The 16,084-nt window shown below is 41.5% G+C and overlaps 1 protein-coding gene across 1 annotated transcript in view; it reads left to right on the top strand.

The window, feature by feature from the left end:
* Positions 1 to 16,084, top strand: part of CDH23 (cadherin related 23) — a 412,975-nt gene that overhangs the window by 245,036 nt on the left and 151,855 nt on the right. The window contains exons 16-17 of the mRNA XM_081004664.1: positions 2,897 to 3,002; positions 3,097 to 3,224. Coding sequence (XP_080860790.1) covers positions 2,897 to 3,002; positions 3,097 to 3,224 — 234 coding nt within the window. The remainder of the gene's footprint in view (positions 1 to 2,896; positions 3,003 to 3,096; positions 3,225 to 16,084) is intronic.

A 16,084-nucleotide genomic window follows, 5' to 3' on the forward strand; every position in this document is an offset into this window, starting at 1 on the left:
TGCAAACTCACCTCTAACACAAATCTTATTTTTGAAATCTCTTTCTTGAAGTTCACCGTCTACTTCCCCCCCCCCCTTTTGTCTCTTCAGTTTCTTAGCTGGTTACACATAATAGAGCAGTGATGATATTCTAATGCTGGGAAGCTTTGCCACAAGAACACAGCACTGCTCATGGAGGCAATTAAACAGAAGTGAAATAGGAGTCAAGCATATGAGAAGGAGAAAGCTTGGAAGCCTTTCCATCTACTCCTTCAGATGTTATGTATGACTCTTGCAATCTACCATGCTTCACAGTTCTTGGTGTTTGCTCCCCATCTTTTCTGCCTTACTATGTACTTCGCTAGATATCATGGTGAATTTTTGAAAGTGGCTGTTGGGGTTCTGAATGTGAGGTTGTCTAGTTCAGGAAGCCATGGTCATTACAAAGTGAGCCCATGCCACCTCTGAATTCAGATCCAACTTCTAAATGAGTTGCTGCTCCTTGCCAATCCACATACCCACACCCACCCAGCAAATAGAGTCTTGCCAGTGGGGAGGGCAGGAGGAATTGGTGGTAAGGAGGCCAGGCTGGAAACTTGATAGGCCTTATAAGCTTCAGCCTTAGAGCCTGGCCACTCCTAATTAGGGATAAATTTGATTCTGTTGGATACACCTAATTCTCACTTTCCAAAACAATGTGGGAACTGAGCCATGGCCAGACTTTGAAATAAGATAAAGTGTGCATTAAAATGCATATATTAGTCAAAATGCATTATATCAGATTATTTTGTTTTGCAAAAATGTGTGTATGAGGCAAAATTGCATACAAATGTGTGTATGAGGAGAAGCTCACATTAAAATGAGGACTTAAGCTCGGCTCATGTTTGTTTGTTTGTTTAAGGCTGAATTTAGACCTACAAGCGTCTCCTTCCTCTTTTTGCCACCAAAGCTGAGTTGGAATAAGTAAACTTGCTTGGAGAGGGGTGCAGGTTTGTGGGATAAATCCTGAGCTTTTTATTGAGAATCCTCTAAAAAAGCTTACAGGGAAAATGAGTTCATTATGAGGTGACTCAGGTAGCTCTCACTATGCTTCAGGCCCAGGATTTACTGAATCAGATTTCATTACCCTCCAAGTGATTGGGAATTCCCTTGAGGCTCTCTGAATTTCAGTGATGGGATTGGAAGGGTGTTATCATTTGTCTAAGTAACCAGATCACATGAAACAGGAAGAGCTGTCTTCCCATTACTCCTGAGTCCCTGTATCCTCTCTACTTAGGAGTTTCTTGTGAAAGCTGCAGCAACATAAATGCACCATTAAAGGAAAATGTAGCCTTACTGATAGGAGCAGCACTTCCATTTGGATGTGTTTGAAGTGCATGAGTTGAGAGCGCATCCCGCTTCAGCCCTTGTTCATTGGCATTACAAAGCTTGCACAATCTACACAAATGTACACAAAGCAATGAGCAGAGCAGGGAAGAAAGTCGGGAAGATTTTCCATTATTTGAGCTGCTCTAAATGCAGACTCAAAAGCATATGCTCATTAGAAAGAAAGGATTCGTCTGAATGCACTCATTACTCACATTATTCTCTTTTCACTCATTCAAGAGAGTGACTTTTGGGAGGAAGGCAGTTGGCCTGTATCTTGCTGATACGATCCTAAGCTTTCCCCTTCTGGGAGGCAATAAAGATTACATGTTTCCGTGAGCACTGTTTAGAGTAGCCTCAGGGTGTGTGTGGTTTTAAAGTGATCTTCAGAGTGTTTTCACACTGCACAGCTCCTTTCTAATAAACTGATACTCTTTGTAGGCAGGCAGTTTTCACCACCAAAAAGGTTTCACTTGGTGAGCAAGGGAGTTTCAGGAAGGCTTGAGCCTGCTACTTGGTTTGTCCACTTAGAGTTATTCCCAGCCAGCAAATCTTCCACAGCCTGTCATTGGGAGCAGATTCGTTAGGTGGAGAAGTGCTCCAGCCCCCTAGTCAAAGTGGCACCTCGCTTTTCCTTCCCAAACAATAAGTAGACCTGCTCTTGAAGCATTGGGCAATATTGCTTATAGCACCTGTTCCAGTATCAAGTAGAACCTAATCAGTCCCTTTTCATTGAAAGAATGATTTTTTCACAATAAAATTGACAAGTGGAGCACTAAAACAAAAAACAAAAACAAAAAAAAATCAGCCACCCTACCCAGAATATGCTGCGAATTTTGCTAGAATTTCGTGGGGAATACCTGAGAAACCAACTAAAGCTAACATTTGCATTTATGCATTTCACACTTTTGTGAGGAGGGAAAAGTTGCAGGGGCAACACTTAGGCTTTCTTTTGGAGAAGAGATCACTATAGGCATATGGCGTTTTTGCAGCATTTGATTCATTTATAAATATACAAGTAGGGCATAGCTGGAGGCAAGAAGCATGAGCTTCCCTATAGTAGTTGGCAAATCTGTTTCCCCACATCAGACCCTCAGAAAGGTACTTGTACCCCATGGCACCTTCAGGTTACATCTCATCTCTCTCTCTCTTGTTTCTGTCTCTCTCAAAACTGCTGTTACTGAGACTTAATTCACAGACAAAGATGTTTGATCAGTCCCAACCTGGTTCAGGAGTGGGGAACTATACACCAATTTCCCTCCAATGGGTCTCACATTCCAGGGATGAACTCCTCAAGCATTAGCTCCTGTTGAGGAACCATCAGCGAGCCATTCCTAAGCATTAAAATTCCCCCACAAAAAAATATGGCTGGCATGGCTTGGCCAAACTCCATAAGAATATTCACACTTTTGTTTATTAATGACATTTATAAGTTATTTTATTAAACACTTGGTGGTTGTGCTACAAGATCTTGTTATCTAAAAGCTCCAATAACAGTAGGTAGGTAGGTAGGTTAGATTAATATTAAATTATTTCTTCCGTTTTTACCTAGGCATCAGATGAAGATTCTCCTCCGAACAACCAGATCACTTATAGCATTGTGAATGCTTCTGCATTCAGAAGTTACTTTGACATCACTTTGTCTGAAGGTTATGGAGGTGAGTGCAATACAGTGCATGTGTGTGCATTATGGTTCGACTTTTAAAATGCCTAATGTCAATAATTGCCAACACAGGCTTCTTGCCTTTTCAGTGATAAGCGTTGTCCGCCCTCTGGATTATGAGCAAGTTCCCAATGGTGTTATTTATTTGACTGTAATGGCTAAGGATGCAGGAATCCCACCACTCAACAGTACTGTCCCCATCACCATAGAGGTGTTTGTAAGTACAAACAATGCCTTCCATTTACGCTTCCGAAAATGTATGTTCTTGCTCTGAGCACAGGATATGGTTCTCCTGATATATTTTTTTCTTAATTCTGTATTAGTATTAACACTGTAGTGTGTCTTGTTATCGAAGGGTGATTCCAGATGAATATTTATTGTGGGATTGTTAATAACAATAAATAATAATAAATTTTTATTTATATCCCGCCCTCCCCAGCTGAAGCCAGGCTCAGAGCAGCTAACAACAGTAAAAATAACACAGTTTACATAAAATCACAATCAATTAATTGAAATACATTCTAAAATCAATTTATTCTAAAATCAATTCAGAGTCAAATTAATGGCAACCATTGGGCTAGAGTTCTGTGAGGATTACAGAAGGAGGGGGTCAGATTGTGCCTGGCCAAAGGCCTGGTGGAACAGCTCTGTCTTGCAGGCCCTGCGGAAAGATGTCAATTCCCGCAGGGCCTTAGTCTCTTGTGACAGAGCGTTCCACCAGATCGGGGCCACAGTCGAAAAAGCCCTGGCTCTGGTTGAGGCCACCCTAACCTCCCTGTGGCCTGGGATCTGCAAGATGTTTTTATTTAAAGACCGTAATATCCTCCGTGGGACATATCAGGAGGCGATCCCGTAGGTACGAGGGTCCTAGGCCATATAGGGCTTTTGTTGCTTCTTATACATGCAGTGGCAGCATCGGGGGGGGGGGGGAATCGGAGGGTGGTGACAGAAGGAGCAAAGTGTTTTTCTAGGTAGGCAAGTTGTGTCCCACATTTTAGGATCTCTGAAAGAAAAATAACAGTATATATTAATAACAGAGACCAGGCCGGGGGGGGGGGGCGGGGAGGGAATCAAATGAGAGTTTGAGCTTACCCCATCTGCTTCCCTAGCGCCAGGTATGCATGCATGCAAGTTGTTGTTGTTGTTGCAAAGCCCATAGAATGTCCTGGGTATCGAAACACCAGCCTAAATTCTTATTCCCCCAATTCCATCCAATCCCCCGCCCCCCCGCCCCCCGGATTAAGGTAAGGGGAAAATAAATGGTTGTCAACAAACCCATTTGCAATATTTCAATGGCCCATTTGCAAATTAAGCCCTTGTCTAGAAGTACCCTAAGACTCTCAAAAGCCACAGAGCAAGGTTTGTCTGCTGCTTTCTCTTCAACCTTCCTTCAACCCACTCTTCAGCTGGAAAAGAAAAGTCTCCCAGAGAGGCTTACAGATATCACTAACAAGAGAGTCCCTGCTGCCCTCAGGCTTGCAATCTAGAAGAAGAGCTCCATCTCTCTCTCCCCCCCCTATAAACTAAGCAGCTAGATGACAGTCAAGGGAAGAGCCTGATGAAGTTGGTCTTTCAACAGAGCCAATAGAGATGGAGTAGCCACCAGATCTTGTGGTAGTAGCAGAAAGAGAAAACTTCTGGAATTAGAGACTCAAGACCTTAATACGCCCTGGACCTTAATATTCCCTTAATCTGGAAGGTCACAATTGATTTCTATTTGGTCTTTTCTTTGAAAAAATGAAATGAAACAACACTCCTGCGCATACCCACATTCCTAAGAATGATTTCATCCTTAGTATTCTTGAAGTCTGTCGCCTTGCTTTGCAGCATTCACTTGAAATCCCAGCTGTATTACTGAGGAATGCAGAAGCTGAAACATTTAACTAAACCGTTCTAGGCCTATCTCTGTTTTCACATAACTTGCCCGGAGGCAAGGCCTGTCTTTCCATTTAGTCATTGTACAGCACCTACTTGCTTTAATTGCTTCTGCACTCTTGGCTTTTAACTACTGGTTCTCAGCATGGCCCAAGGCAGGTTGCTCCAGCAGCCCTGCCACCACACAAATATATGGTAAAGTATTAGGAAGTGAATACGTGGGATGAAAAATTGGTAGCTATACACTGGTACCTTAGTTTAAGAACAGCCCTGTTTACAAACTATTTGGTTTACAAACTCCGCATTACCAGAAGTTTGCGAACTTTACCTCGGTGTCAGAACGGAATCTGAACGGTGGAAGGGCACCAGTGGCGGGAGGCCTCATTAGGGAAAGTGTGCCTCGGTTTAAGAACAGCTTTGGTTTAAGAACGGACTTCCGGAACGGATTAAGTTTATAAACCGAGATACCACTGTACTGGCAGCACTGAACACTGTTGCCATTTATCTGATCATGCACAGTGTAAATAATTATGGAGTCATGGGAGTTTATCACATCAGTATCTGCAATGTTGCAACCTGTTCACTGGCATGCATCTACATTAAAATTAGGGCATATGAATCCCCAAATGTTGCTCCTCCAGAGATGACCTGTTTATTGAGCACTTGTCCTGATTTGCTTGCACGAATTTTGCACTCAGGTTATCCAATCTCCACTCATTATTGAACATTTGTCCCGATTTGTTTGTGGAGAGGTTGTGCAACTTCCCATCATACAGTTCTTACTCCAAACTATCTCTCTCTCTCTCTCTCTCTCTCTCTCTCTCTCTCTCTCTCTGTGTGTGTGTGTGTGTTTAAGTGGATTTGTTGCACTAGAGTGCACTCATGTTCTCTGGCCTTAGTTGGAGGCATTTTTTTCAGAACCTCAGTCATGTTCGCTGGCCCCAGTCTCCTTTCTTTCTCAGAGGAAGACTTGGAAAAGGAGAATGCATCATGTGGGAATCCATCATTCTCCATTCTAGGACTTTCTAGTCCAGACGATGTGTCGTTACTCAACTTCTCAGGCTCAAAGGGCACCCCCTGCTGCAATACTTACTGCCCCTTCCCTGACTGCAGGAGGCAGCTTCTGCAGAATCAAGCAATGGTCCTTTAAGAAACACAGATAGCTCATCAGAAGTGGCAGGCTTAACATCAGGCCTAGACCAACCAGCCTTCACAAGACCTCAACATGCTACTGAGGCAACCCTTGTTTTCTGTCCAAGGTGTTGACAGTCTGCTCTTTGCTATGTCTGTTGTGATCCTGAATAACCTGCCTTGACCCTTGCTTTACTGTATGTGACCCTGCATTTCCAGTAAGTGCCAATTCTCCAACCCATCGTCCCCTGGGAGCCTTAAGGTGAGCCAGGACAGATTGTTCCCAGGACAATAAGATAATGAAGGGATCAATAGCTAAGGGCATAAGAGGAAATATGTAAGAAATCAAAAATAATGACAAATGTTGTTTGCAACAAAATGTTGCCCTTCGGAGTTCTCTCCGCCAAGATATTCCATCCCATCCTTGCCCCACAGTAGACACTCAGCATTCTCATTCTGCATGGGATGGTTTTGCTTGGTTTGGAGGGTCTGGGTGTGCAAACATTGGTGTTCCTCCAGGCCTTCTAACACCTCTCTATTATGCACGGATAGTACTGTTTTTACTTTAAAAGGGTAGGGCTTTGGAAAATGAGTTTATTAATATAGATGGTTGTGTGATTATTATTATTTATTTATATCCTAGTCTCTGCCTTTATGCATTTAAGTGACTGTCCTAGTAGTCCTAAGCATTTCATTTTTTATTATTAATTATATTTGCATACTGCCCTTCATCCGTAGATCTCTGGGTGGTTCAAAGCATAAAAAAACAAGATAAAAACACAAAATACATAATAAAAACAAAATAAAGCAATACCCCCTCCCCCACCCCTCACACTACTCATCTAATTAACAACCCCCTTCTTTCTTCTCCCCCTAATAAAGAAAAGTTCTTGAGCCAATGCCTTCTTTTCATTTCTAGCAATTCTGTTCTTCATCCTTTCCAATCTAGCTTTTGCTCCTTTCATTTAACGGAGACTGCTCCAACTCATCTTTCCAATGAACTCCACGCAGCAAAATCTAACCATCTTTTCTTCGTGGATCTTCTTCTTCTGACTCTTCTTTGAGTCTTTGATGCAGCTGACTGCTCACTTCTTATTTCGCTTTCTTAGCTTTGGCTCCTATTGTTTTCTTATGGCTTTCGTCATGGCTGTCTCATCACTCCCTTAAGGTTTCTCTCGGTGGCTTCACTTCTTCATCTTCCCCCGCTTTTTGGAGGAGTACATCAGGAATCAGTTCTTCTGTTTGGCCCCATTGGAGAAGCCCTTACTGGCCTTGTCCCCTCCAGATGTTGTGCTGAGTGGGACTGCTGAGAGGGGTAGTCCAAAACACTTGGAGGCACCAGGTTGTTGAAGGCTGCATTTATACATTCATTTGGTTGTTGGGATAGGAGTGTGTCAAATCTGCCTGAAGGTTCCATGTACAAAGATCAATGCAAGATCAATGCAATTATTATCATCACCATCACCATCAAGATAGTACATTTGTGCTGTTCTTTTCCTGATCTTCCCATCCTTTACAGCTTACTGCTTTTATTATTATTATTATTATTGCTTCTTGGCCATTTTCAAAATCACTCACATTTGTTCCTGATAATGCTACTACTTGTTCTTCTCCTCAGCTTTGAAATCTTGGAATATCTTCGACTTCCGGGGTGGCGCCATCGGTAATGGCGGACTCCCTCTGATCCGGAGGGACTAGCTCTACGGAAATCGGGTCTGTTCCGCTACGGCGAAGCGGGGACCCTTTAAAAAATCACAGGTGGATGAAGCCTGTGACCGTGGGACTCAGCGGGCACCTTTAGCGCCCCCCCAATTTGTAAAGGAACCCAATTACGGGCTCTGGAGCGAAGCGGGGCAAGCGGCGCGGTGCTGAGAGTCAACTGCTTCTTCCGTGGAGCGAAGCCGCACAGCCGTTACCGGAGAGCGCTACCTTTTTCCTGTGACAATCTGGCAAAAACAACTGAGTAGGTTAAATTTGGACAATTGGACTCTAAACAACGACCCGTGAGTAGAATGGAAAATTGGACTAAGAAATTCCTTTTAATTTGGCACTGAAGCGGGAAGGTCTAAACAGGAAGTCAGCCTTCCGCTTTTTGTAGTAAGATCAAAGCAAAGACATGGCATGCTAGAGTTTAGAAAATCGTTTGTAAAGGATCAACTTTCATCATTTAAAATTACTGAACCCCCTTTGGAAGCAGGAGGAGAGGGGGGATTTTTTTTTTTGGACCGTTTAAACCTGCAGAAGAGAGTTTAAAGAAAAGTAATTTTCCACCGTCTTGAACCTGGAAGCGGGGTGTCAGGACAGATGCTTTTGGGAAGTTCATTGACTATAGACAAACGTTTTTGACAGATAGTTAAAAGAAGAGAAACATAGTGATTCCATTGTTCTCCTTCGCAGTTAAAAGGAACAAAATATTGACAAAATATCTGAAAAAGGAAACTTTGTTGTTAGATCTGCAAAAAAAAAAAAAGAGAGAGAGATGGATACAAATAGAAGTTCTTCCCCTAGAGGGAGCTTGTGAAAACTGTTATTAATTTGAACTGGGGAGTTTTGCAGCTGCAATAGATTAAGATCGTGGGATTAGACTTTGACCTTGCACAACAATGTACTCGGAGGCTCTGGTGCGTGCTTTCTGCAAAACAAGTGCTTTATTGGAACAGTTACATGAGAAGATGGATTTGATGACTGATGCGATCAGAAATTTTGGACAGGTAGTGGGTATCTATATAGAACCCACTCAGGAATTAATTCAGGAGTGTGCTCTGACAGATCAGATGAGGGAGGAGGTTGTGGCTGGACCTCAGGAGGCAGAGATGGAGGGAACTGTGGCCCAGCAGGAACATGAGTTGTTGGATCTGATGAATGAACCTGGAAAAAGCCAGATTTGGAGAGAGAGAGTCTTGTTCGGTTTGGAGATGGGGGGCTGGATAGACCCCCCTATGCAGGGATGTTTTGAATTTTCAAATCTGGCGTTGGGCCGGAAGGAGTTTGGACTTGTGGGGGTCCTCAACCTTGGAGGGACTTTGAAACATGCTTTTAAATACCACATGGAGCTCAGTGTGGACTATAGAAAAGGGGCTGATCTGTCGAAAAGGGACAAAAATATTGTCAAGCTGGAGTCTCCACGAGTGAAAGGAGCAGAAGACAAAGTAAAGTATAGGTATAAATATGAAGAAGATCTGCGGAAGGGACATGGAAGAGACTTAAGGGCCTCGGACATAAGGTTACCAGGTTAATGAACTGGATGGATGGGATAGAAAGGACTGACAAAACCCGAGACCAGGAGGAAGAGACGCTGGATGAAGATTGGAAGAAAGTTTTAAAAATTTTATTTAGGAATGTCTTGTAAAATTAATGAGTATTAGAAAAATGTTGGAACGAAATTATTTGTCTTTAGCAGAAATGTTAAAAAGAACTATGTAAGAATATGCTATGGCTATGAGAAATTGGTATAAATAAGATTTAAGTTTTAAGTTGTAGGGTTTTTTATGGTAAGATAAGGTTAAAATAGATTAAGGTAATTTAATGACAGAATATTATGAAAAATGGAAAGGATTTGCTGAGACAATTAACAACTAGAACACAAAAAAGGGAGGTGTGAGGAGGTCGATGAAATAAGGTAATGACAGTTAAGGATTTGAGAATACTGGATTTGTTCTTAATTTTTTTTTCATTTTTTTTTTGTTTAATTCTGTTTTTGGATTTTGATGTATTATGTGTTTTGCTTTTGTTTTTTTGATTTTGACTTTTATCGATTTGTCTTGTTTAATTGTTATCTGTTCTCTTTTTTCTTCTTTTCTTCCTTGTTTGTCTTTGTAATCTTAAAACTTTCAATAAATATCATTTAAATAAAATGAAATCTTGGAATATTTTTTGATTCTACTTGCATAGTCATCTCATTTTTCATTACTACAATGGTACCTTGGGTTACAGACACGTCAGGTTACAGACGCTTCAGGTTACAGGCTCCGCTAACCCAGAAATAGTACCTCGGGTTAAGAACTTTGCTTCAGGATGAGAACAGAAATCGTGCTCCGGCTGCGCGACAGCAGCGGGAGGCCCCATTAGCTAAAGTGGTACCTCAGGTTAAGAACAGTTTCAGGCTAAGAACAGACCTCCAGAACGAATTAAGTTCTCAACCCAAGGTACCACTGTATATCTAACACTGGCTCTGTTCTGTCTCTACATTACCAAAATTCATCTCAGTCTCCTGGTATTTCCAGCATTGGTTTTTGCAGTGTACTTCCAGTGCTGAAAATATGGAATATGTGCCAGCGCATCTCCTTGTGAAGACCATTTCACAATGACAGTGCCACCACTGAGAAGGCCCTCTTTCATGTTGTCACCTACCTCACTTCATAAATATTTTTTAAAGCAAGTTTTGTTTATTGAGTTTTCAGATATAACAACATGCAAACAAAAGAAACAAAGAGCAGCAGCTGTTTGCAGCACAATATTGCACTTTGGATAAAGTGGAGTAGAAGGTTTGTTACACTTTTGCAGATATCGTGACGAAACGTCCACGAAAGGACGTTTTAGAAGTAAAAGTCATGTAAGACAGCCTCAGCAACTCTTTTTCGGGAATCCCTGGGTAGGAGCTCCACAGCCCCTCCACACACACACACACACACACACACTTTGAAATTTAAGAATGTATCATGCCTTTAGAAGCAGTACTTGGAATCTCATCCCTGCCCTTCTCTTTGGTAAAGCTGGTCGTACCTTGGAGCAGTGTGTGGAAAAGATTAAGATTCTACACTGCTCAATGGTTCTACTAACTGTGGAACTTAAATCATTGGATAGTGCGTTAGAGTGGGTGCTGGTGATACCCTTGTTAGTAAGAGCACTGTTCCATTTGTGTTCCAACTGGCACTGACAGCCAAGTTCAAAGAAAATCCTGCCAGCAAGTCCTTCACAAACTGGGAGCACGTGCAAAGAGAAGGAAGAGGGGAAACACACTGGGTGTCTGACTGCAGAACGACTTCATATCCCTGTACGTGAAGTTCAAGAGGATTAAATGAGTAAATTCTCTGGTTTCCGTCCCTCCCCACCACCAGAGATCTAAAGGTGCCTGAAACCAAGCCGCTCTGATTCTGACATGAATATCAAATGCACATTAGCCCTTGAAGTGATTGAAATTATCAGTCATTCAATCAATCACAGCCAGCTGTTTATTTTTCAAATGCTAGCTGTCCCCAGCTGCTGTTGTCCTGAATCCTGATGCAAACATTCTTATCAGGGATGGTGATGTACACAAATATATATTTATTGGTAGCAGAGTAGTGTTACTGTTACTCCACAGGATTAAACCAGATTGTCAAAGCACAACAAGTATTTTGATTCAAGAAAACTCAAGCTCAAAATAAAGTATCGGCAGTGGAGTTTGCTCTCTTGATAACCTTTCAATCTTAGCTGCATCCTAATAAGATCTGACTTCCAAGTGGCAGCAATTTATTGACCAAAGAGTTGGTGAAGATCATTGTTGCTACAAGATTTGTCTGACTTTCTCTCTTGTCCCCGACATAAGATTGGAGGGGGGAGTAAGAAAGAAGCAGCAAGGGGGTTTAATTGAGGCTAAATACCTCCTTCCCATAGCTGCTCTTTGGACGGTGTAATCCCATCTGTCTAAAGACCACACTTGAAAAGGTCATTTCCTTCTAGTTGATTTTGTACATGGGTGATTTTTAAGTAGCTGTCACATTCTGCACTTTTGACCAAAAGGAATTTTCTCTTTCAACTGGAAGGGGGTGGGGGTGGAATATGATGATGGTGATGAATTGTCTCACAGTGGTACTTAAGGAGCTGAAATGAAGGAGCAAGTATGATTGCATGTGTGTGTGAGAGAGAGAGAGACTGTCTAAGATGGTCCATTTTTTCAGCCTTAGCTTGTTGATTTTTAATAAAGAAATGAAACTCGTGTTGTAGATTTTCCATTAGGGGACAATAAGCTTTCATAGAGGGAGTTACTGAATTAGAACTAATATTAAGCATGATACCAGCATCCTTGGAAATACCACCACTAATAAGTTTCTCTCCAGCTCTCATTTGCTGACATTCTAGGTGCCATTTTGTTCACTGAGCCAATAACTTTAACTACGCTTAAGTATATCATAAAGGAGACATATCCATTTGTGTTGGACACTGTTGATTTACAAACTTCTTCATCCCAGAGCCACTGCTAGAATTTCCTGTCTGGTGGCATAGATTAGTAAGAGAGAGGACTGAATGCTCGCTGGAAATCCACCCCCTTGGAATCCTTAGGCCAAATGTTAAAGTCTCAGTTCTACTTCTCTGTATGTTCAAAGGCTGAAGTACTTTGTCTCTCACCAACACAGTGCTATCCATGAAACTATTTCCAGTGTTGTTTGTGCACAAGGGCTCTAGAATAGCTTGCAGAGACTTAAAAGGGTTTTAAAGGAAAATGTAGCTTTCTAGTAGCTTGGATGGCACCTTGTAGGCCTTTTTCTGACAACTCCTGCAGCCCAGCTGGTGCTAAACGTATTGCTCTGCTTTCCTTTGGGCTACATCAGCTAATCTTGTCTTGTCGTCCTGGCAGCCTAGGACCTCCATACACACGGCACCAGGACTGCACCCCAGAGAAGTCACTTCAGTGCTGCTAATGCCGCAAAAACAACATGGGAGGCAGCCGTTACGACTTTCCGGTCTCTGCAGCCACAGCAGGCGCTGTGATTCTCTTGTGGTTTGACTTTGCCCCCTAGCGGTGCACTTCATTATTGACAGATTCCAACAAGTGGCTTGAAGACAATATTTCAAAGACCTCATTGCCCACAGCTGCAGATATTTCAGGGGCATTCCTTTCTACAATGAAATGGTTCCTTTTTGTGGCCCTAGCACTACCTTGATAATTTCAGTTTTGTAGGTATTATAGCAGAGCTAAAACTGACACCCATAAAGCATGACTAGGGTTGCTGACTTTGAAAGAGACATGTATACATTTTGCTGTAACTGTGTTGCAGGTACCTGAAATGAATAATGAAAAAGTCTCCACAGACACACTTAAAGCAGGTTGTTGTTGTTGTTTTGTTTTTAATGAAAGGTTGGTTGCTTGTCTACATGATAAAAGGAAGAAAATACAGGGCATTTCCTCTCTGTCCCAGCAGTACTTAGTACGCCCTTTCTCTCCAGCAACCAGTATATATTCTTTCATTTTGGTTACATACTCAAGCTGGTATCTCAGTAACCTCCTGTATATTCTTAAAATGCTTCTGCATGCACCTAAGGGCTTTTGTAGTTTTCACCTATGGCTACAGCTATTGGATGGCTCTCCCTGCTTTTGAGAGTGAAGTATTCAAATGCATACATTCACACACACACCCATCTTCTCGCAGCAGAGAAGGCCGCTACCAAATCGCCTTATTCTCCAGTAAGCAAGACTAGAATTTCTCATATACACTTTGCTTAGATATGGGCGTAGAAATGTATTCCAAGTGGGGATTTAGCATCCTTACTTAGATGGATTTTCCGTGTTACTCTCTTCCTCCTCCAAGGATGTGCAGAAAAAGGTGACGCTCCATGCAGTTGGAGCTATCCATGATGGATCTATTTTATAGTGTAGGGAGAACAATGCACAGTATTGGGCATTGCAGAAATCATGAGTGATGAAAAGCCTGATTAAAGACCACCTGCTCCAAGCAAAAATAGCAGAGGATGGCAATTTAATTATAGTATGATGGGCATCACTGGCATGTGAAATTACATAAAATATCAACTTTAATAGCAAATACATCAGTCAAAGTTTAAGGGCTAGGGTAGCAGTACCCTCTATATAAAAATGTGGCAATTTTTTATTCTTCTTCAGTTATAGCTTCAGTTATCTCTTCTCTTTTAGACTAGGCCTTTTTCTTGAGTAACATTCAGAAAGTCTATGCTTAAATATAAAGCTGATTTATTTGTCTTCGTATATAATTTTTTAAAAATATTATGCAAATTGTATATATTGGTTTGAGACGAATTGAAAAGTAAAGTATCTTTATATTAATAAAGATTACAGTCTTTCTTTTAAAAACAGAAGATATTATATTTTTATTAAGCTTTACATTTTGGAATATTTAAAATACATGTATTCTTCACCTCAGATAACTGATTATAAGGGGGGGCGAAATTACTAGTAAAAAATTCAGTCATTTAATATTTTGAATAATAGCTGACTAGCTAGAAACTAGGAATGATTTGATATTTCATTACAGTATTTTAAGTCCTCCCTAGAACTGTTTTTCTTTCTCTAATAATGTTAATTTGAATTGCAGAGCCACGATTGGGAAATCAGGTTTCTTTTGTCCCTCTGGAAAAAAATACATGCTAGAAAGTAAAATTTTAATGGGTAGGAAAATACACACACACACACACACACACACACACACATTTGTATACAAGCTTAACTAAACTAAGAAGGGGTGAGGGAAGCAAATAGCAAAGCTAGTGATAATTTGGGAAAGCATGCAACGCAGGAGACTAACTCAGCCCGAACACTTTATGTTACACAGTGATCCAAGGATCTGGTTTTGAATCCTGTAAAAATAAAGTCCCATCCTAACAGGACGTATATGAAGTTTTCGGCCATTTTCTTCCTCCTGCTGCTGAAAGTTTCTTTTCTGGATATCCTTAAAAAAAAAAAACAAAACCCTCCATTGTGGATCAGATTATTGGAGGATGAGGGACATGGTTTGGTGAAATTAAATATTTAATTAAACCATTAATTGTCAACATTTTCCCACTGCAAACTTTTGTTTCTGAAAGGTTTTATGCCTACTGTCAGAACAATTAATCCCCACAAGTGCTATGCTGAATGGAAACATTTTTATTTAATGGCCACATTTTTTTGCCAGTGAATTCTATACATTCCCTTTCACTGTTTCTCCTGGTTGCCTAGTCACTTTTGTGACAAGAAGAAAAGAAAAGAAAGAAACATCAAAGATAGAAAGTACAAAAATCTCTAGGTCGAGCCTAGAGTGATGAAAGCATGGTGCCTTTGTCTCCCTACAGTGTGTCCAGTCCAGATACAGTCACAATGCGTTCTAAGGATGTTTCCACACATTGTCAGGCTTATGTGCAGATGTTCTTCATTTGAAGCAATGTGTGTGCAGTGGAAACTCTTTTTTTGTGGAGTGTAGAGATATTGCTCCTCCAGCCTGTGCATCCATTGTGAGAGAACCCAGCATATACAAGCTACAATTGGCAATGTTGTTAAATGCCTAACTTTCTGTACTGCGACGTTAGCTAGAGGCCAGTCTATTACTTTTTATCTCTTCAAGCTTTAAGGCACTATTGACAATGGGATTTCTGAAGTATTGGCTTCTACTATTACATATTTTGTTGTGCTCTTGAAACAGGTGTGGGTATCAAGATGGAGTTTGAACTATAAAAATAGAATAATGTTCTGAATGCGGATAACATAGAATCTGTGAAGGTTTGTGTATGTTCTTCGCAATAAGCACCCTCTGCTCACTCAGAGAGATATTTACAGTTCTTTATTTTACATATGTACAAGCAGCACAATACAACTTATGCATCCGAATCGTCTGGTTCAGATTCGGGGAGTGGTCTTCTCCTGCTTCTCCTCCAACAGAAGAGGCAGGCAAGCCTCATGGGATGTCTCTGATCCTTGCACAGGAATAGGCTCTCAGTCTGTCCCTGAGCTCCCTGTGCGGTGCTGCTTCAGCATCGGAGAATCTTGACACCTCCTGGCTCCCTCCAGCTCTCTCCCCTTCTCCCCCTTCCGCCATTTCCTGACAGTCTCCTTCTGACTGTTCCCGTTCTGACTCTTCGCCTCCCCCTGGCTCAAAGGCATTCCTTGGCAGTCCCATGACAGAATCATAGAATTGTACGGTTGGAAGAGACCTGGAGGGTCATCTAATCGTTCAACCTGCTGCAATGGAGGAATCTCAACTAAAGCTACAGATAGGTAGCCGTGTTGGTCTGCCATAGTCAAAATAAAAAAAATCCTTCCAGTAGCACCTTTAAGACCAACTAAGTTAGTTCTTGGTATGAGCTTTCGTGCTTGCACACGAAAGCTCATACCAAGAACTAACTTAGTTGGTCTTAAAGGTGCTA

This window comes from Podarcis pityusensis (genome assembly GCF_964106645.2).
Source record: "Podarcis pityusensis genome assembly, chromosome: 5".
In the NCBI taxonomy this organism is placed as follows: Eukaryota; Metazoa; Chordata; class Lepidosauria; order Squamata; family Lacertidae; genus Podarcis; species Podarcis pityusensis.